General features: G+C 41.4%; 1 protein-coding gene across 1 annotated transcript; it reads right to left on the bottom strand.

The window, feature by feature from the left end:
* Positions 1-89: 89 nt before the first annotated feature.
* Positions 90-20,406, bottom strand: LOC132174323 (E4 SUMO-protein ligase PIAL1-like). Its single transcript, XM_059585997.1, has 17 exons — positions 20,034-20,406; positions 19,701-19,864; positions 19,402-19,518; positions 18,150-18,650; positions 14,359-14,424; positions 14,183-14,265; positions 13,413-13,464; positions 13,264-13,335; positions 8,556-8,623; positions 8,423-8,471; positions 8,215-8,299; positions 8,034-8,135; positions 7,819-7,870; positions 6,222-6,273; positions 2,358-2,474; positions 1,391-2,260; positions 90-1,081 (listed from the first exon to the last, which is right to left on the bottom strand). Exons 1-17 carry the CDS (start codon positions 20,404-20,406, stop codon positions 413-415), a joined length of 3,492 nt encoding a protein of 1,163 aa, XP_059441980.1. The 3' UTR covers positions 90-412.
* Between the last annotated feature and the right edge of the window lie 643 nt (positions 20,407-21,049).

Here is a 21,049-nt window from a genome sequence, read left to right as displayed (position 1 = left end):
AAAAAAAAAAAAAAAACACACACACAGTGGCTGGGTTCTACTACTTACCCCAAAAAAGGGTTCTATTGGATGCTTATAGAACAAAAGGCCATATCAATGACTGCTATATCAATTCCAGCAGCATAAGCTGCCATATATGCTAGCATTACTAATACCAGTATGTAACAAAATGTACTTGGTCCTATTAAAATGTGAGGCTTAACTGCAAAGTATATTGTCAGGATAAAGAAGGTAAACAGATTCCCTTCTTTTTTCTGTTTTTTCTACAAATATATACATTCAAAAGCTACACTCAAAAAATTCTCAAATACTTACCAGCTTTATAAGCTGACAGTGGGATACAAAATTGGTTATGGCATATTATAGTACAACCTCAGAATATTTGGACCACAACTCATAGCAGCTGGGTCTATCATTGGGTATTAGGTGTTTGAGGACTGCCGGCATTTCTACTATTTGCAATGAACGCCTGCAGCTGCGGTGGAATGCTAGATACTGGAGCCAGATTAGTCGGTGGTCTTGCAGTTTGAGCTGTTTCGGTTGGCTGAATCATGAATCGGCTAAGAGCAGCAGAATAAGCCTGACCTGACAGGCTTCCACGCATTCGACCTGAAGGCCGCCAATTCTGCTCTGACGTTGAGTCCAGCAAACCATCAGCACTTGGAACTGCTTGTGACGCTCCTCCCATATTCCCTCTCTGCTCCCACATTCCATCTCTGATCCCATCAGTGTTCATTGCCAAAGAGTGCCCAGTTCTAGATGTATGATTTACGACTGGCATAGATGGTGCCTGTCTACCAATCTGGACAGCAGGTCGCTGAGCAAGCGAGCTGGCCTGTTGGTTACTGGTACTACCCGCTGCATGACTGATTCCCACTTGTGTGCCACCTTGCTGGATATGGGTTTGTGGGAGGTGTGTAGATGGTCTTGAAGATTGACCCACTGGCTGCGGCATCCTTGGGTTAAAAGTTTGATGCAGGTGTGAAATTTGGAAATCAGTTAAACGCCGAGGAGATGGTCTGTAAGGACCCTGCAATTGACTTGGCGCTGACATGAACAAACCATCTTGGTGATCCTGATTCTGTGGGTTTCATGAGAAGCAACAACATGAAGTTAAGACAAAATGCAGAAAATTTTTACCGACAGGGTATGTCTGTGAACAAACACCAAGAAAAAAAAAAAAAATCAAAGGCAAGGACCCAACAGAAAAAATATTATACACGATTAAAACAAATTGGAAATCTTATACCAAGATTAAGTCAATTGGTGCTCCGGGATTTCCAACTTGTTTTAATACTGGTAACCACCCGCCTAATTAAAAGGACAAAGAACACAAATAAAGTTCACTGTAATTTAATTCCAACAATGAAGATGAATGAATCTCGGACACCTGAAGTGGAATCTCGTGTGCTCTAAGCTGCTGCTGCCTTTCCATGTCACTACATATGGCATTGAAAGCGTTTGTAGTGGGTGCCACAGAACGGGTAACCTGAGAAGAAATCGAGGAACCATTTGGAGTCAAAGAATTCAAATTATTCCTTGGTCTTTGTTGTGGATTTGGTGCCATAGACTGGGCTGGCAGGGCTTGAACCGCTATTGGAGTCCTGCTCACAGGTCTGCTTATTGTTGAAAACCTCTCATATTCGTTGTTGACAACAGAATTTACATATTGTGACTGTCGTAACTGAAAATTGTTCGGCGAATTTTGACTTTGCATTATGGGGGTGGTGAAATTAGTATTCCCACGCCCCTCAGCTTCTTGATTAAGTGCAGGAGAAACAGCATCAGTCAACACAGGAGGCTGCATAAGATTGGCATGGATAGGCTCAGAGATACTACCAACTCTTTGGGCATTTGACCTAGCACTGGCATTCATGGACCCGTAATTCAAATAAACTCCAGACCAAAAGGCATCCTCTAGTTGACTAGCAATATTACGACAAGCTCCACTTGTTGGGTTCAATTCTGGTGGCAAAGTTAAATTTGTAGCAAATGGAAGACTAGCCTGGAAAGGTTTCCTGTCTTCAGTTTCACAGCTGCTCATTGCTTCCATCTCATCATTATCCTCAGTAAGATCCAAAACATTGGGAAGGGAAGTTGAGACTCGGCTAGATTCTAGCCCTTCAATCTTTTCTTTCTGGCAATAGGCATTTTCATCATGTGCCTGATCTACATGGTCATCACTTCCCATTATAGCCTTCCATGATCCATCTGCAGAGATAATCACTTCATCAACATTCTCTCCCACCTCTCTTAGGACCTGGGAAGAAGATGAAATGCTTAATCAATGAGAAAAAAAAAAAAAAAAAAAAGAAAACGAAAAACCACACTGAAAGTGGAAACCCAGAACTACTTGCCTTCGCCATATTCTGATCAAGACAAATGTCCAAGTAGCAGACATACTGATTACAATGTGGGCAGCGCCAGGATGGTCTTCTTGAATTTATATCAAGATAGTTACTGAAGTCGAAGCACTACAGCAAGCAAAAGTAAGAGAACAACAACAATAACAACAACAATAATGATGCAATGATAATGAAGACTAAACAAAATAAGAAATGGAAAAGCCATATCTCTTCGTGCACAAAAAAGCAGCACAATTTTATACATCAAATGAGTTTGAAGGCAATGGAAGCAGACGCATATGCAGATCCAGGAACATGTTTACATGTCCCCCCAGTTTGTTACAAACTATACATGGCATACTGTAAACATGGATAAAATCATTGTATATGTGTGTGTATATGCATATAAGGGTTCATTGTACTTTCTCCCCCTAAACTATAAGGTTATTTGCATCGTCTCCCACAAACTATTAATTCCTTTCCTCTTACTGAATTCTCAGCAGTTCTTTTTTCCCTTCTTACTTGCTAAAATTCTCAGCAATCTCTTTAAGCTTCTTCTCCTCTTTTCTAAATCCTTTCCACTTCATTCTCACCAGCGTCCAAGCAAGACCTCTGTTAGTCCCAATGTTTCAAAGACTGTCCTGCATCATTAGGTATAACAAAAAATGAAGAAATTTTGGCAGTATCAACCAAATAGTTTTGGAGGTTGAATGCTTAAATTTAAGGTTTAGTGTTAATAGGATTGCAGCAAGAAGATTAGAGGGAGAAGAGGAGGCTGATTGTATTATTCAGCTTGTAGTTAACCTAATACAAACATCCTAATATATAGGATTAGGGAAATATCACAATAACCAAACTACCCTCAAACCATAATGACTTACTAACCCTAATAACTCTTCTAACACTCCCTCAAGCTGGATCATATAAATCATATAAATTCAGCTTGGAAGAAACAAGCAAACGAAAAACACAAAAACATACTCTAACACTCCCCCTCAAGCTAAAACAACTTGGAGCACACAATACAAATATCCATAAAAATAATAAGAAAATTTGCTAAAACTTCGACGCCGGTCAAAAACTCGTCGGAAGTTGCAACAGGCAGTCGGATCTCACCAAAAAACATCAAGGCCAATAAGATCTTGCCGGAAAACAACAAGGACCGGTCAGAACCCATCGCAAAACACCAAGGCTGGTCGGATCTCACCGCAAAACACCAAGGGTAGATCAGATCTCACCGCACAACACTAAGGCCGGTCAGATCTCTCTGCAAAACACCAAGGCCGATAAAATCCTGCCGGACAACAACAACTGGTTGGAAACCACAGCAAAACACCAAGGCCAGTCGGATCTCACCACAAAACACCAAGGCCCCCCGGTCAAATCTCAACAGCTAACAACGATCACATTTCACATGATCAACCAACAAGTCTTGTCCGAACTAGTAGGATACAGGCAGAACACGCCATAGACACCAAAACCAAGTCGAAATACTACTGAAAAATCAAACAGGAACCTTCGCCGGAGCTCACTGGAACTTCACCAAGACAGACAGAACACGCCTACGACTTAAAACACATCAGCCACAAAATCAATCGACGACCACAGAGCAACTTTTCAACAACACAGACCACACCGACGCTAACAGATTTTTTTTTTTTTTTTTTTCAATGGCCACTGCAACACACCGGCCACCTTACACCAACCACCATAGACCACGCCGACCACCACAGATGGAACCAAACATAACAGAAATACCAAAAACTTAGAAAACGTTTTTTTGATAAGTAATAACCAATCTTATTAAAAGCGTAAGACGCCCCAAAGTACACAGGGAGTATATAACAGGGATCACCTAACTAGAAAGAGAAAAGCAAACATAGAAATCATCAAAGCTAATCGACAACAGGGACACAAAAGCTATAGTCCAAAGATACAAAGTGTGAAAACATGAGGATAAAATGTCCTCCGTGGACCTCTCCAAGTCCTCAAAGCACCTATTATTCCTCTCTCTCCATATACACCAAAAAAGGCAAGTAGACACCATCTTCCAAACCGCTGCACTCCCCTTCCTCCTAGCAGACCACCAACTGGCAAACAACTCGAAACCTGTCTAGGCATCACCCAAGACATTCCGAAACGACCAAAAATAGTACTCCACAAAGCAGAAGCTACCTCGCAATGAAGAAGAAGATGGTCCACCGTCTCCTTACTTCCCTTACACATGCAACATCTATTCATCACAATAACATGCCTCTTCCTGAGGTTGTCTAAGGTTAGAATTTTGCCTAGAGCCGCCAACTATGAAAAGAACATCGCCCTCAGAGGTGCCTGCGTCCGCCACACACTCTTCCAAGTGTCCTCCCTTCTGTGCAAGCTAAGGAGTAAAAGAGGGACTTAACCTGGAAAATGCCTCTTTTTGAAGAGCTCCGCAACTGAGGCATCCTTCGCACAAGCTACCTTGAGAACCATATCTCCACACCACAAATCATGCCAAAAGCTAATCCGAGTCCCATCCCCCACCACAAGTCTTGTAAGGCCTTGGAAAGTATCCCACCCTTTCCTGATATTCTTCCACAAGCCCACCCCAAAAGCTCCTCTAGGCTCCATAGAACACCACCCACCCCATAAGCTTCCGAACTTCGAGTTTACCACCACTCTCCACCAAGCATCTCTCTCCGTTCCATAGCACCACAACCATTTCTCTAAAAGAGCACTGTTAAACACCTTTATATCTCTAATACCCAACCTTCCCTCCTTAATCGTAGTGCAAACCTTCAACCATTTCACCAAGTGGTACTTGAACTCTTCACCTATCCCGCCCCATAAAAAATTGCATAGTAACTTCTCGATGTGCTTAGCAACACTCACCAGGATAGGAAAAAGAGACAAGTAATAAGTGGGCAGATTAGCAAGGGTGCTCTAGATAAGGGTGACCCTACCGCCCTTCGACAATTACATCCTTTTCCAACTGGCCAATCGATGCTCTAGTTTCTCAATAACTCCATCCCAAATATGCTTGGCCTTACAGGAGGCCCCCAACGGAAGACCAAGCTACTTCACTGGCAAAATAGCAACCCCGCATCCTAAAATACCGGCTAGCATTCCAACTTGCTCCACACTCCCATCGGGATTAACACCGACTGAGCCAAGTTAACTTTCAAACCGGAAGCAGCTTCAAAAAGCAAAAACACACTCCGCAAATAACGCAATTGGCCGGGCTTAACATTGCAAAAAATCAACATGTCATCGGTAAACAGAAGATGAGAGAGTAGAATTATCGACATTGAAACCTTCTAACAGCCCCTCATGAACCGCCGCCGTAAACTTAGAAAACTAGTAGGAAACACCACAAAAAACCACCGTGAAAGCACACGGCAAACTTTTTTTTTTTTTTCAAACTCAACCACAGACAACATCTTTCAAGGCACTACCCGTGTGGGTGGTGCTGCCACCAGAAGAACACTAACCAAAACAAAAACAAAAAATAGTGAAAAACTAAGACTACAAACAAAGGAACAAGGGTCTAAACCCTAAGGCTTTGATACCATGTTAATAGGATTGCAGCAAGAAGATTAGAGGGAGAAGATAAGGCTGATTGTATTATTCAGCTTTTAGTTAACCTAATACAAACATCCTAATATATAGAATTGGGGAAATATCACAATGACCAAACTACCCTCAAACCCTAATGACTTACTAACACTAATAACTCTTCTAACAGGGGACATTGCACACAACCTTATAGTTTATCGTATCAAATGCAATTTAACATATCCAAAAAGTGAAACACACATACATACATATATGGTCCAAATCTCCCCATATGGACATCACTTCTCTGTATGGTATGTTAAAACAAAACGGGGCACTCACCTGAAGATGTTTGCACGAATGTCCTTTGACAGGAGTCTTGATTCGCGTATAGCTGTTTGGGATGAAAAGCAAGATGGATCAATTAGCAGAATATCAATAAACTATTGTTCCTACACTTCTAAAGAAACAAGCCACTGAAAAATTACCCACACTATCTTCTTCACCGCCCACCTATCCCACATTAACAAAGTCCTACCTAATGTCCCTCTCGACCCCAAATATGTCCAATCCACATGTTAGCACCCCCATAAACTATGAATCATCTCCCTAGAAATATACTACAATTTTGTCTCCTGTAAACAAACAACGTTAGCCTTCCAATCTCTTAGAAGACTTCTAATCCTCAATCTTTTTTCCTTCTCATTCAGCCCTCTAACATTCCATGACATTATCCTAGGTTTCATAAAGAATTGATAGAGCCCCTCCCCATTACTCACCCTCTATTAGATTGCCCTCCCTTTATATCATAGTTTGTTTTTATATAAGTAATCAAAATGTCATTAACAGCACATAGCACAATCCAGGTACACAAGAAGTATACAAGGGAAACGTCTACCTATAAGAAGAAAGAAGAAGAAGAAAATCATTAAAACTAATCACCAAATGAGCTAAAACGCAGCTGTCCAAGTATAAAAAGAACCCCCAAAAAAAAAGGATTTAAGCTCCTCCAACATTCTCTCTCGGTCCTCGAAATTTCGGTCGTTTCTTTCCCTCCAAAGCCACCACAACAGGCAAGAGGGCACTATCTTCCACACTACAGCACTCTTAAGACCTACAACCCGTCCACCAGCAAGCAAACAAATCAACCACTCGACTAGGCATAACCCAAGACGACAAGCGACTAAAGAAATCATTCCATAAGGCACAAGCAACCTCACGATAGAGAAGAAGATGGTCTGAATACTCCCAAATCCTCTTGCACATGCATCACCAACCCACCATAATGACAAATCACTTCCTCACATTATCCATAGTAAGAATCTTTTCTAGCGCGGCCAACCAAGCGAAAAAAAAGCCTCTCAGAGATACCTTGGTTTGCCAAATACTATACTGAGAAAAAGGAATGCCATCAATACATGCAAGGACCCAATAAAATGAGCTAACATCGAACCTCCCTTTTTTTTGAATGAGCCCACCAAAGCTTGTCTTCCATTTCCCGTCTCAATCTATAGGAATACAACAAATTGAAGAAAGAAGCCAAAATATCTACCTCTCAATCATGAGCTGCTCTAATAAAGCTTACATTCTACTAAAGGGAACCACTAGAAAGATCCAAATGAACTACAATAGAAGCATCCTTCACACAAGCAATGTTAAATGACTCCTAAAATGCTTCCTTAAGGGCCATCTCACCACACCACACATGATCCTAGAATCTGATCTAGGAGCCATCTCCCAACTCTTATCACTATGTTTACAAAGTTCTATCTCCTCAGTAATTAGTATATTAACAACATGCAAACAAGATAAGTACCTTTTTGTTTGTTCATATGTCTATAATTTCCCTATTTGTTCATATTCTTATACAAACGGGAATAAAATGAAGAGCTCCAAAAAGTAGTAAAACATCAAGTTCTAAGCAACTAATATGGTATACCTTATTGGGCAATGAAGTGATATTCGCGATGGTCCCTCAACTATGTCAGGATCTAACATCCAAAAAAACAGAGAAAGGAGATAATCATGCAATAAAGATCAATATAGTGTCAAGGAAAGAAGTTCAACATGGCGCAAATCAATAAATTTTGTGAAACTACTAGAAACACAAAATTAATAAAGCAAAATGTCTCTACTTCTATATTTTAGGAATACCTGAATCAACTGCAGCTACAACAGGCAGAACATAATCATGTAGCACCGGAGTTTCAGATGATGAAATCACACTCATGAAGGCAACAACAATAACATAATGACCTTAACAATGATGAGAATTTCTGTTAGAGCTGGATGAGTATCACACTTTAGACAAAAAAAGATTTGTGTTCAAGCTTACCATTAAACTGGCCTACAGCTTGAAGAAGATTTGTTCCATATTTAAGAATTGGAGTCACATTTGTTGGAAACTGTGGTCCAGTTTCCTGATAAAGGGGTAAATGAACACAAGCAGAGATATGAGTTATCAGATCAAGCCTATGCTACAATCAGCACCAAATGCTGCATATGCATAAAGTTATCCACAAAGTAAATGGAATTGCACAAACCATTAGAACATTGGTCCTTCTGTCTACGGGATTTCCATTCAGAAGAAAGCTACAGAATTTAAAAATAATTTTTCAGAATAAATAGATAATAACTCTAGTATATTAAAAACAAAAAGGAAAAAATAAGTCATACTTCACTTTGGGAGGACTTATAATGCATGCAGATGTCTCTATGTTATCTGTTTGTGCTACAAATAACCACTGCAAGCAAAACATAATGCAACAATTACAAAATTTAAAAATGACTATAAAGAAGTTTTCCAAATTCATGATAATACGAAAAAACATACTAAATGGGGAAAAAGAAAAGAAAAAAAAAAGCACATATAGAAAAAACATGGTGAAGATGGTATCTTTGTTGACTATGGCTTCTGAGGAAGACTGCTCAGGTCCTTCCCAGAAAATGGGTCCCACCGACAGCAAATATAGTGGTCCAGCCTTTGCTGACACCAGATCCATGCTCAGGGGCGACTGAGCTGGGTGAGAGACTTTGTCTATCTCTTCCTGTGATGTCGGATTGTGGGGCTCCTATTTATCCTTCCGATTCCCCTAGTCACAGCCGAAATATTTTCAGAAGGTAAAGGACGATATAGGTGCACAGCTTTATAAGAAGATGAACAAGAAGTTGATTGTCGAGGTTGTGGCGGCCACACATTTGGTGGGGACTGATAAGGGCCCGGGAGCCGCGTGTGGTGCGATGAGTGCCGCTCCCTATTTGGGGTTGTCGAGGGTGACGAGAAAAGACTTAAGATTTTTCTTGGTTATTGAAGAGGATCGGTGTCTTGAAGATGGGGTTTCTATTTCAAAAACTAAGGGGATGAGGGAGCTCAAAAATTTAGACTGCTCCATCAATTTTGATGCTAGAGGCAATGGCTCTAGTCAAGGTAAAGGCTGGACTGTTTTGCGGGTTTCGGGTTCTTTTGGGGTTTTAAGGGTCTGATGTGTGGGTCTAGGGCATTTTTTGGGATTTAGGCTCCTCTTTTGGGGGTCTTTTGTGGGTTAGCTTTGGTTTTCCTATGTATACTTCATGTGTACCTAGGAGTGCCTTATGCTTTTTTAATAGAATCTCTTATTACTTATCAAAAAAGAAAGGGATAAATGCAAAATTGGTCCATGTGGTTGACCTAAATTACAAATCACTTCCTGTGGTATAACAAATAATTTATAGGTTCCTGTAATTGGCCTAAATTACAAATCACGCCATGTGGTATGAAAAATAATTTATAGGTCCTCAGGGTATGCCAAAATAACAGTTTACTCCTTAAAATCAATTTCCACTAAGTAAAATTTTGTGAAGCGGCTATTGAAGATGAAGATGAGGGAGGGTTACGCACGTGGTAAAATTTTGGAGATATAAGAGATTTGGTTAATTTACTGTAATAGTATAACGTTGAATGAAAGCTGATGTGTAATCTTAGATGGCGTCATAAAATGATGTGAAAAATCCTAATTGTCATTTTTGAAAGTCATAAATTAGTAATAACATGTATCGCATTTTTATAAGGTATGACGTGGCAAAGTGACAGATTTTGTTAATTTACTTAACAAAAATTGATTTCAAAGAATAAATTGTTATTTAGGCATACCTTGAGGACTTATAAATTATTTTTTATACCATAGAAAGTGATTTGTAATTTAGGCCAACTATAGGGACCTATAAATTATTTTTTATACCACATGGAGTAATTTGTAATTTAGGCCAACCACAAGGACCACTTCTGCATTTATCCCAAAAAGAAATACTAGCACAAATCCACAGATTGAATCCAAATGTATGGACATTGCCAATGTAAAAAGCTAGAATAGTACACAAAAGTCAAGTTGTCATGCATGTTGACAAATATTAGACCACATATAGAAATAGATCAGGGTAATAACAGACATAACAAACACATACATAAAAGATACAGTGTGGGATTCAACTCAATTTGTTTCAAACAGAGAAATGACACCATTTTGGGGGTGGGGGTGGGGGTGTTCAACAAATTCCAGTCAACAATGGGGTGAAGAAAAAAAAAATTGATAAGTAATGCCATTCATTAAAAACGCAAAGCGGGCAACCCTAGTACACAAAATATATACAAGAGAAAAAAAACTCCCCTAACGATATACAGAAGAATAGAAATCCACAAACTTAGTAAAATTTGAAAAGTGAGAAAATCTATACACCCTTGTCCATATATAAAGCGTTTTGACCATTATGTTCTTGAGCTCTTCCACCACCATCCCACTGTCTTCAAACATCTTGCATTTCGCTCTCTCCAAACATGCCACATTAAGCATAAAACGGACATCCTCCAAACAGCTAAATTTGAACAACTTCCAACCTGACCCAGCCAACAATCTAACAACTCTATAACCCTTCTAGGCATAACCCATTCAACTCTGAAAAGGCAAAAAATCACTCTCCAAAATTCTCTTGCCACTTCACAAAGGAGAAGATGATGATCTATAGATTCTCCACTCCTTTTACACATGCAACACCAGTCCACCACTATTAATTTTCTCTTCCTCAAGTTATCCAATATGAGAATCTTTCCAAGACCCACCATCCACACAAAGGAACTCACTCTCAATAGAACTTGTACTCTTCCAAGGAAAAGATTAACCCCCCGATCTAGATAATTCTTGATAAAATGACCTTACTTCAAACTTCCTCCTATTTGAAGGATTCCACCATATACGATCCTCACCACCTTGTCTCAATTAGAGAGAATACAACAAATCATAAAATCCAATCATGCAATCCACTTCCCAATCTTGTACGGATCTAATAAAAGATAAGTTCCACTGGAGATTCCCATTCAAAACCTGCACATTATCCGCAACCTACGCCCCTTTACAACAAGCTATACTAAACAACTCGGGAAAAGATTTTTTTAGTGGTTGATCCACACACCATAAATCATACCATTACCTAAGCTTAGTTCCATCTCCCACTTCATATCTGGCCAATCTCAAAAAATATCTCCACCCCCTCCTAATATATTTCCATACTCCAACTTCAAAGGATTCCTCTACCTTCTTAGTGCCAACCTTCGTTCCTACTATCATAATTTGTTTCCACCACCAATCTCCACAAAGCCTCCCTCTCCGTAAAATAAAGCCATAACCACTTACCCAACAATGTTTCATTAAGGCTCCGTTTCTTTTGATATAAAATGGTTTCCGTCGGAAAATATTTTAAGGGAAGTCATTTTTCCTGAAAATGTTTTCTGCCGAAAACATTTTACGGTGTTTACCGCACGCACGGAAAATCAATTTTTTTTTTTTTTTTTTTTTTATATATATTTTTTCATTAAATCATATTAAACTCTAAATTACGAAAATGCCCCGACCAAGTTTTAGAGGTGTCCGAACCGAGTCTCACAAGGACCCCACTAGGACTCACCCAAGACCCGCCCGAACCCCACCTAGACCCTATCAGGACTCCATCGGGATCAGCCTGAGACCTTGGTAGGACCCGCCCAAGACCCAACAGGGACATTTTCGTAATTTAGTGTTTAATATGATTTTGCGTACACCAAATATCGGAAAATGTTTTCTGCTGAAAACACTGGGGACCTGACCGGGATTCGCCTGATTTTCCGTACATGCCAAATACCTGAAAATGTTTTCCCCCGAAAATATTTTTCAATGAAAATATTTTCCGACGAGTCCAAGGTAGGTCCTGGGCGAGTCTCGATCAAGTCCCGGTTGGGTCCCAATCAAGTCCCAGGCGAGTCTCGAGCAGGCCATGGCAGGTCTGGGCGGGTCCGGGCAGGTCCGGTTATGTCCCAGAAGGGTCCTGTTCAGGTCCCGGGTTAGTCCGGTTGGTCTTAGTCAAGTCCCGGGCGGCTCTCGGGCAGGTCCAAAGGGGTACCAAGTGAGTCCAGGTCTAGTCTCGAGGTCCCGGCGAGTCCTGGTCAAGTCCCGAGCAGGTCCGGTCGGGTCCCGATTAGGTCTCGGTGGGGTCCCGGACAGGTCCCGTTAGGTCTCAGTCAAGTGCGGGGTGGGTCTTGGTCAAGTCCCGGGCAAGTCCTGGGCAGATCCGGGAGGGTCCCGATCGGGTCTTGGGCGAGTTCTAGTGTAGTCCTAGGCGGGTCCTGGGCGAGTCCTGATCAAGTCCCAGCCGGTCCTAGGTAGGTCCAGTCGGTTCCCGTTCAGGTCCAGTTGGATCCCGAATAGGTCCCGGTAGGGTCCCAAAAGGGTCCTGGGCGAGTCTCAGTCAAGTCCCGGGCAGATCCTGGTCAAGTCTCGGCAGGTTGGCCTCGTCCGTCGATTTGAGAATGAGATGCTCAAAATTGGAAAATTGTTTACGGTTTTCAAAACCGTAAACCATTTTCCGAAAATTAAAGAAGAATTTTTGGTCAAAAGAAAAATATTTTCCGTTGACCACTATTTTATGTCGCAGTAAACACCGCAAAATGCGGAAATCATTTTCCGGAAACCATTTTACGGCAAAAGAAACGGAGCCTAAGCTAAATCAAGTTTCTTACCCCCAGTCCACCAGTTTGCTTCGGAGAACAAATCTCTGACCAAATAAGTAAATGGAACTTAAACTCTTTATTGATACTTCCCCATAAAAAATCTCGCTGAAGTTTCTCAATGCTATTGGAATAAGAAACAACAACAAATAATATGTGGGCAAATTGGACAAAGTACTTTTTGATCAGGGTTAGCCTACGTCCCTTTGAAAAATAGAGCCTCTTCCAACCAGCCAACCGCCTCTTCATTTTTTCTACAATGCTGCTCCATATACAACTAGACTTATAAGGTGCACCCAATGTGTGTGAATAAAAAAATTTGGAAAAGAAAAATTGTATTGCCGCCTAATTCAGATTAATTCAGCAGATGCTTACAATTTTTTCTTTGGGCGAATGTGGCATATTCTTTAAAATATGGATATCAATCACGTATGCCCCATATCCAGGCTACAATGAAAACAAAAATATATTAGAAAATGCTTCAAAATTATAATAAAAAATCAAGCTTAGGGAAAAGGAGCCACCTTGACTTCAAGAGAAGCAAGTATATTGCCCATCTTCATTCGTGGGTAGAACCTGCAGACACACACTCACACACAGAGATCATTAATCACCCAATTAAGAAATCACAATGACTCAATATCCTACCATGTCAACACATTCTAACGAGTGGTCCAGTTAAGAAATCAACTTTCGAATCTTGGCCTACCTTACAACTTTTCAGTTGGAATTCCCCGCAACATCCATTTGGTTGACATAAGAGTTAAAATCAATATAAATCAGATACTAATATCAATATTATATAGAAAACTGTGTGTAACTTGAGTAAAACAAAGTCACAATAACATCCTTACTGACCAAACTCATGGTCTGACTTGGGTTTTACGTTCACCCACATCACCTTAGTCAGACCCTATTAATATAATCTGAAAAGCATGTTCATGCTAGCACCAGCACGATCATCGTTTAAAAAAAAGAAAAGGGATCCCTACTCTTATGAGCCAAAGATGTCAGTATTTATATACGGCAGTAATTGCTTAGACATAAAAGGGTAACTAAAGAAGTGTATATCTTCTTTGTCATTCCTTAAGTGGAAAAACTCTACCAATTCCAAGTAAAACTCAAATCTCAAATTACTCAGTATGGTTCCATTTTGGGGCTTCAGCTTCAAGTATCATACCATGATTTTAAAATGAAAGCTTAAATTGGAGTGTACTAATAATTGTTGCCATAAAACTTTATAGTCACATTATATATACAGTAAGTATTTGTGCAGTGCAAAGCATGTTCCTACCTCTCCATAATTATACTAATAGCAGAAAGAGAATTACTGGGTTCGGTGTTAATATCACCCGGACTGGAGAAGCTTCTCCATATCTGTAGATCAGAAAGAAAACTATTAGCTAGAGATAATATGACAAAAAGCCATAAACTGAATATACATTATAAGAACAACATTTGATAGCAAACCTCATTAGCGAGTGTGAAAAGTTCTTCAGTCTCCTTTTCTAAGAACCACCCAATCTTACAAGCATTCTGCCACCAAAAAAAAAAACTCATGAGGAAAAAATTGTAAGAGAACACCCACAGAATTTTGAATGGATACTATTTACCTAACATTCCTAAAGACAACTCTCAAGGCAAAAAGGGAGAAACAAAAAAATATTTTTTTTCTTTTATAAATAAGCGAGGAGTTTTGTCGGGGGGAGACAAGCAGTCTGAGTCAGCAGGTTCTTGTTGGAGAGAAAGGAGTGGAATGTATGCCGGTAATGGTGCCTATTGGCCCTGGTTCTGGTTTGGAAGAGGATAGTACCTCAGAGACAGCTGGGTTGGAGGACTTGGGGCCAGGGAGGATTTCTTCCAGCTGGGTAGTTAATAATTGTCTTAATTTTTGCCCTAAAATTGGCATAACTGATGGAGGGAAGAAAGGAGATTTGGAGCTTTTATTCAACTCTATTGAAGTTTCTAGAATGCAGGGTGATTCTGTTTTGGGAGGCATCTCTGCCTATGTTCCAGCCCCAGCAGGAATTGAGCTCAAGGAGTGTGAGAGGGGCACATTGGTGGATCAATGAAGCTTAACATCGTAGCATGGAATGTGAGAGGGTTGAATGCCCTCAAGAAAAGGTTGCGTATTAGGGGTCTTTTGAAAGAATGGAGTGTAGATATTGTGTGTTTAATTGAGACTAAGATGGAGGTTATTTCCCGAGAGGTGGTTCATAGTCTTTGGGGAGGTCAACATGTGGGATGGAAGTTTAAAGGGTCTAATGGTTTGTCAAGGGGGATTTTATTGATGTGGGATAAAAGGGTGGTGGAGTGTAAGGAGGATTGTGTGGGGCTTTTCTCCTTGGCATGCTCTTTTCAAAATGTGGAGGACAATTGGAAATGGGCTTTTGGGGGAGTGTATGGTCCGAATGATGATGGGGAAAGAAGGGCCCTTTGGGAAGAATTGGCGGGTTTGATGAATGTGTGGGAGGTTCCTTGGTGTCTTGGAGGGGATTTTAATATTGTTCGGTTTCCTAGTGAGCGTTCCAGTGTTTCTTACTATTCCACTTGCATGATGGATTTTTCGGACTTCATTTCAGAGAACAACTTGGTGGACATGCCCATGATGGGGGGTCAATTTACGTGGTCTAATAATCAAGAAAATGAGAGTTGGTCTAGGATTGACCGATTCTTGATATCCTCGGATTGGGAAGATCATTTCCCTGCAGTGTCACAAAGAAGACTTCAGCACTTGATTTCCGATCACTTCCCTTTACTATTGGATTGTGGGGCTCCTTGCGGAGGTAATAAATGCTTTAGATTTGAAAATATGTGGCTTAAAGCTGAAGGTTTTGTTGACAAGGTTAGGTCTTGGTGGGGGTCTTATTCGGTGGAGGGTTTACCTAGTTTTGTGCTAGCTAAGAAGTTGAAATCCCTTAAAATGGATTTGAAAAAGTGGAATGAGGAGGTGTTTGGGGACATTGGGAGGAAGAAAAAAGAGTTGTTGGGAGGTATTCAGGAGTTGGATGAGTTGGCAGAGGTAAGGGGCTTAGCCCAAGAGGAGAAGGCCCAAAAGGCGGATATGGTGAAAGATTTGGAGAACACCTTATTGTGTGAAGAAATTCATTGGCGCCAAAAATCGAGAGTTTTGTGGCTCAAGGAGGGGGACCGCAATACTCGTTTCTTTCATAAAATGGCTAACTCTCATCGCAGGTACAATCGTGTGGAAGTGCTTCGTATTAATGGCGTTTTATCCGATGATCCGGCTGAGGTAAAAGACCACATTGTGAGGTATTATAAAAGCTTATATTCGGAATAAAGCATGTGGGGACCTAGAATGGACAACCAGCCTTTTTTGTCCATTGATGAGGAGGATAAAAGGTGGTTAGAAAGAGATTTCGAGGAAAAGGAAGTTTGGGAGGTCGTTAAAGGTATGGATGGTGATAAGGCTCCGGGTCCGGATGGCTTCTCCATGGCTTTTTTTTCAAGCTTGTTGGGGTGTTGTTAAGAATGATGTTATGGCTGTTTTTGCCGAGTTCCATTGTAGACGACAGCTGGAGAAAAGCTTGAATGCAACTTTTATTTCCTTGATCCCAAAAAAGGCGGAAGCGGTGGAGATGAAGGACTTTCGGCCCATTAGCTTGGTCGGAGGGGTGTACAAAATTGTATCTAAGGTTCTTGCCAACAGGATGAGAACTGTGTTGGGTAAGATCATATCCTACTCTCAAAATGCTTTTATTGGGGGTCGTCAAATCCTAGATTCGGTTCTTATTGCAAATGAATGTGTGGATAATTGTATGAAGTCAGGGGTGCCAGGTGTTCTTTGCAAATTAGATTTGGAGAAGGCCTACGACCATGTTAATTGGGACTTTGTGTTGTATTTGCTGCATAGATGTGGTTTTGGCGAGAGGTGGAGGGCTTGGATAGAGTGATGCATTACGTCGGTCAGATTTTCCATTCTTGTGAATGGTTCTCCGGAAGGCTTCTTTAATAGCTCGAGGGGAATTAGGCAAGGGGACCCGCTTTCTCCGTTACTTTTTGTGCTTGTTATGGAGGCATTGAGTAAGATGGTGAATGCGACGGTTGACTTAGGCTTTTTGACTGGCTTCTCGGTGGGAAATAGGGTTTTATCGGAGTTGGTGGTCTCTCACTCTTTATTTGCTGATGACACCTTGATTTTTTGTGAAGCTTCGATCGAGCAAATCCGGTATGTGCAGCTCATTCTTTTGTGTTTTGAAGCTATTTCGGGTTTGAGAGTGAATCTTGGAAAGTCTAAAATTGTGGCTATTGGGGAGGTGGAGAACATTGAGGGTTTAGCAGATATCCTTGGGTGTAGTGTTGCCGATTTGCCTATGAAGTATTTGGGTCTCCCTCTTGGGGCGGTGCATAAGGATACAGCTATGTGGAATGATGTGATCGAAAAGATGGAGTGTCAGATGGCAGGTTGGAAGAGAATGTATCTCTCTAAAGGAGGTCGTTTAACCCTCATTAAGAGTACGCTCTCTAATCTACTGACTTACTTTTTGTCTCTGTTTCCGATCCCTATGAGTGTAGCCAAAAGACTGGAGAAAGTTCAAAGAGATTTCTTATGGGGAGGGATGGGAGACGAGCCTAAGATGCATCTTGTCAATTGGAATCAAGTCTGTCGTCCCCTTCGGTACGGCGGGCTTGGCATTCGAAAGTTGCATCAGTTTAATCAAGCTCTCTTAGGAAAATGGCTTTTTTTTTTTTTTGATAAGTAAAAATATATATCAAAAGCGCAGAGGGGCGCAACCCATATACACGGGAAGTATACAAGAGAGCGCCTAAGAAGAGGAGAAATGAAAGAGGAAATCAGAGAAGTTAATTACTAAAGGAGCTAGCCAAGCGGCTGTCCAAGAGTAAAGAGTAAAGAAGAAAAAATGAATCAGTTCCTCTATAGTCCTAGTAGAGTTCTCAAAACATCTAGCATTTCTTTCAATCCATATACACCACATAAGACAAAGAGGAACCATCTTCCACACTACCGCACTTCTAGCACGGCCTCCCGACCACCAACAAGAGAACAAGTCCCTTACTCTGCCAGGCATAACCCAAAGCAACCCAAACCGACTGAAAATAGTGTGCCAAAGAGCTCTTGCGGTTTCACAATGGAGGAGAAGATGATCTACTGACTCTCCTGACTTTTTGCACATACAACACCACTCCACCACCACAAGGTTCCTCTTCCGCAGATTATCATGAGTCAAAATTTTGCCAAGGGCCGCGGACCACCCAAAAAAAGCCACTCTCAAAGGCACCTTAGAACGCCAAATACTCTTCCAAGGAAACATCTCATGGCCAAAATTCGACAAGGCCTTGAAGAGCGAATTAACCTCGAAATTACCTTTCCTAGACGAGGCCCAGCAAATACGATCCACCGTACCTACAGAGATCTTGCACGAGTACAATCGCTCAAAAAAAGGAGCAACCAACTCCATCTCCCAATCTTGAACATGTCGCACAAAAGTGACATTCCACTCTATAACCCCACTCCTCCAAGTTAAATTGTCCTTCACCCAAGCTTCTTTGTGTCTTGCAATGCTGAATAGAGAAGGGAAAGCTTGCTTCAAAGGAGTTCCTCCACACCAAGTATCATGCCAGAAACGAACTTTCGAACCCACCCCCACCTCAAACCTACACCCTTTGGCAAAGGAACTCCAACCTTGGCGAATATGCTTCCAAACACTCACGCCATGAGAACCCGAAACCTCCTTCGTGCACCACCCGCCTTCCTGATCTTCGTATTTGGCTTTGATAACCTTGCACCAAAGAGCCTCACTCTCGTTCGCATATCTCCAAAGCCATTTCCCCAAGAGAGCTTGGTTAAACTGATGCAATTTTCGGATACCAAGACCACCGTAATATAAGGGACGGCAAACTTGATCCCACTTTACAAGATGCAACTTAGCCTCATCTCCCATTCCTCCCCACAAGAAATCTCTTTGAACCTTCTCAAGCCTTTTAGCTACACTCATGGGAATCGGAAACAAAGACAAGAAATAAGTCGGAAGATTAGACAACGTGCTCTTAATAAGAGTTAGGCGTCCTCCTTTAGAGAGGTACATCCTCTTCCATCCTGCCATTTGACGCTCCATCTTCTCAATTACATCATTCCACATAATCGTGTCCTTATATGGCGCCCCCAGGGGGAGACCCAAGTACTTCATGGGTAAATCGGCAACGCTACACCCCAAGGTATTAGCTAACACCCCAATGTTTTCCACCTCTCCAATAGCCACAATTTTAGACTTTCCAAGATTAACTCTCAAACCCGACACAGCTTCAAAACATAAAAGAATGAGGCGCACATACCGGATTTGATCGAGAGAAGCTTCACAAAAAATCAAGGTGTCATCCGCAAATAAGGAGTGAGAAACCTCCAAATCCGAGACCACCCTATCTCCCACCGAGAAACCTGTCAAAAGACCTTGGTCAACCGTAGCATTCACCATCTTACTCAACGCCTCCATGACAAGCACAAAAAGTAACGGAGAAAGGGGATCCCCTTGCCGAATTCCCCTCGAACTGCTCAAGAACCCTTCCGGAGAGCCATTCACTAGAATGGAAAATCTTACCGACGTAATACACCATTCTATCCAAGCCTTCCACCTTTCCCCAAAACCACACCTATGCAGCAAGTACAAAACAAAGTCCCAATTTACATGATCATACGCCTTCTCCAGGTCCAACTTACAAATAACACCTGGCACCCCTTGCTTTATGCGACTATCCACACACTCATTTGCAATAAGAACCGAATCTAGGATTTGTCGTCCCCCTATGAAAGCATTTTGAGAGTAGGAAATAACCTTGCCCAAGACAGTTCTCAATCTGAAGGCGAGAACCTTAGAAAAAATTTTGTACACCCCTCCCACCAAGCTTATGGGCCGGAAATCCTTCATCTCTACCGCATCCACCTTTTTAGGAATCAAAGATATGAAAGTAGCATTCAAGCTCTTCACCAAACTTCTGTCTGCGGTGGAACTCATCAAAAATCGCCATAACATCTTGTTTAACAACACCCCAACAAGCTTGAAAAAAAGCCATGGAAAAACCATCTGGACCCGGTGCCTTATCACCATCCATACCTTTTATCACCTCCCAAACCTCCTTTTTCTCAAACTCTCTTTCCAACCACCTACAATCCTCCTCATCAATAGACAGGAATGGCTGGTTGTCCATTCTAGGCCGCCATGAACTTTGCTCCGAGTATAATTGTTGATAATACTGCACCATGTGATCTTTAACCATAACTGGGTCATCAGATAAGACTCCATTAATACGAAGCACTTCCACACGATTGTACCTGCGATAAGAATTTGCCATCTTGTGAAAGAAGCGAGTATTTCGGTCCCCCTCCTTGAGCCACAAAGTTCTAGATTTTTGCCGCCAATAAATCTCTTCACACAACAAAGTGTTCTCCAAATCTTTCAACAAATCTGCCTTTCGAGACTTCTCCTCTTGATCTAACCCTCTCAACTCTGCCAATTCATCCAACTCTTGAATATCTCCCATCAACTCCTTTTTTTTCCTCCCAATATCGCCAAACTCCTCCTCATTCCATTTTTTCAAATCCATTTTGAGGGATTTCAATTTATTAGCTAACACATAACTCGGAAGACCCTCGAAAGAATAAGATCCCCACCAAGAGCTAACCTTGTCAAGAAAACCTTCGGCTTTGAGCCACATGTTCTCAAATTTGAAATATTTTTTACCTCCACAATGAGCCCCACAATCCAAAGCAATAGGGAAATGATCGGAGAACATGCGCTGCAGTCTTTTTTGAGACACTGTAGGGAAATGATCTTCCCAATCCGAGGAGAGCAAGAACCGATCTATTCTGGACCAAGTCTCGTTTTCTTGATTATTGGACCAAGTAAATTGTCCCCCCACCATCGGAAAGTCCATCAAATTATTCTCCGAGATGAAGTCTGAGAAATCCATCATGCCCGCAGAGTAATACGAATCACTAGAACACTCACTAGGGAAGCGAACAATATTAAAATCCCCACCAAAACACCAAGGAACCTCCCACACATTCAATAAACCAGCCAACTCTTCCCAAAGGATCCTCCTCTCCACATCATCATTCGGACCATAAACCCCTCCAAAAGCCCACACCCAGTTGTCCTCCACATTTTGAAAAGAGCATGCCAAG

The sequence above is a fragment of the Corylus avellana genome, chromosome ca3 (assembly GCF_901000735.1).
Source record: "Corylus avellana chromosome ca3, CavTom2PMs-1.0".
Taxonomy (NCBI): domain Eukaryota; kingdom Viridiplantae; phylum Streptophyta; class Magnoliopsida; order Fagales; family Betulaceae; genus Corylus; species Corylus avellana.
Note: the sequence above shows the minus strand (reverse complement) of the source record. Positions and strands in the feature narration are given on the sequence as shown.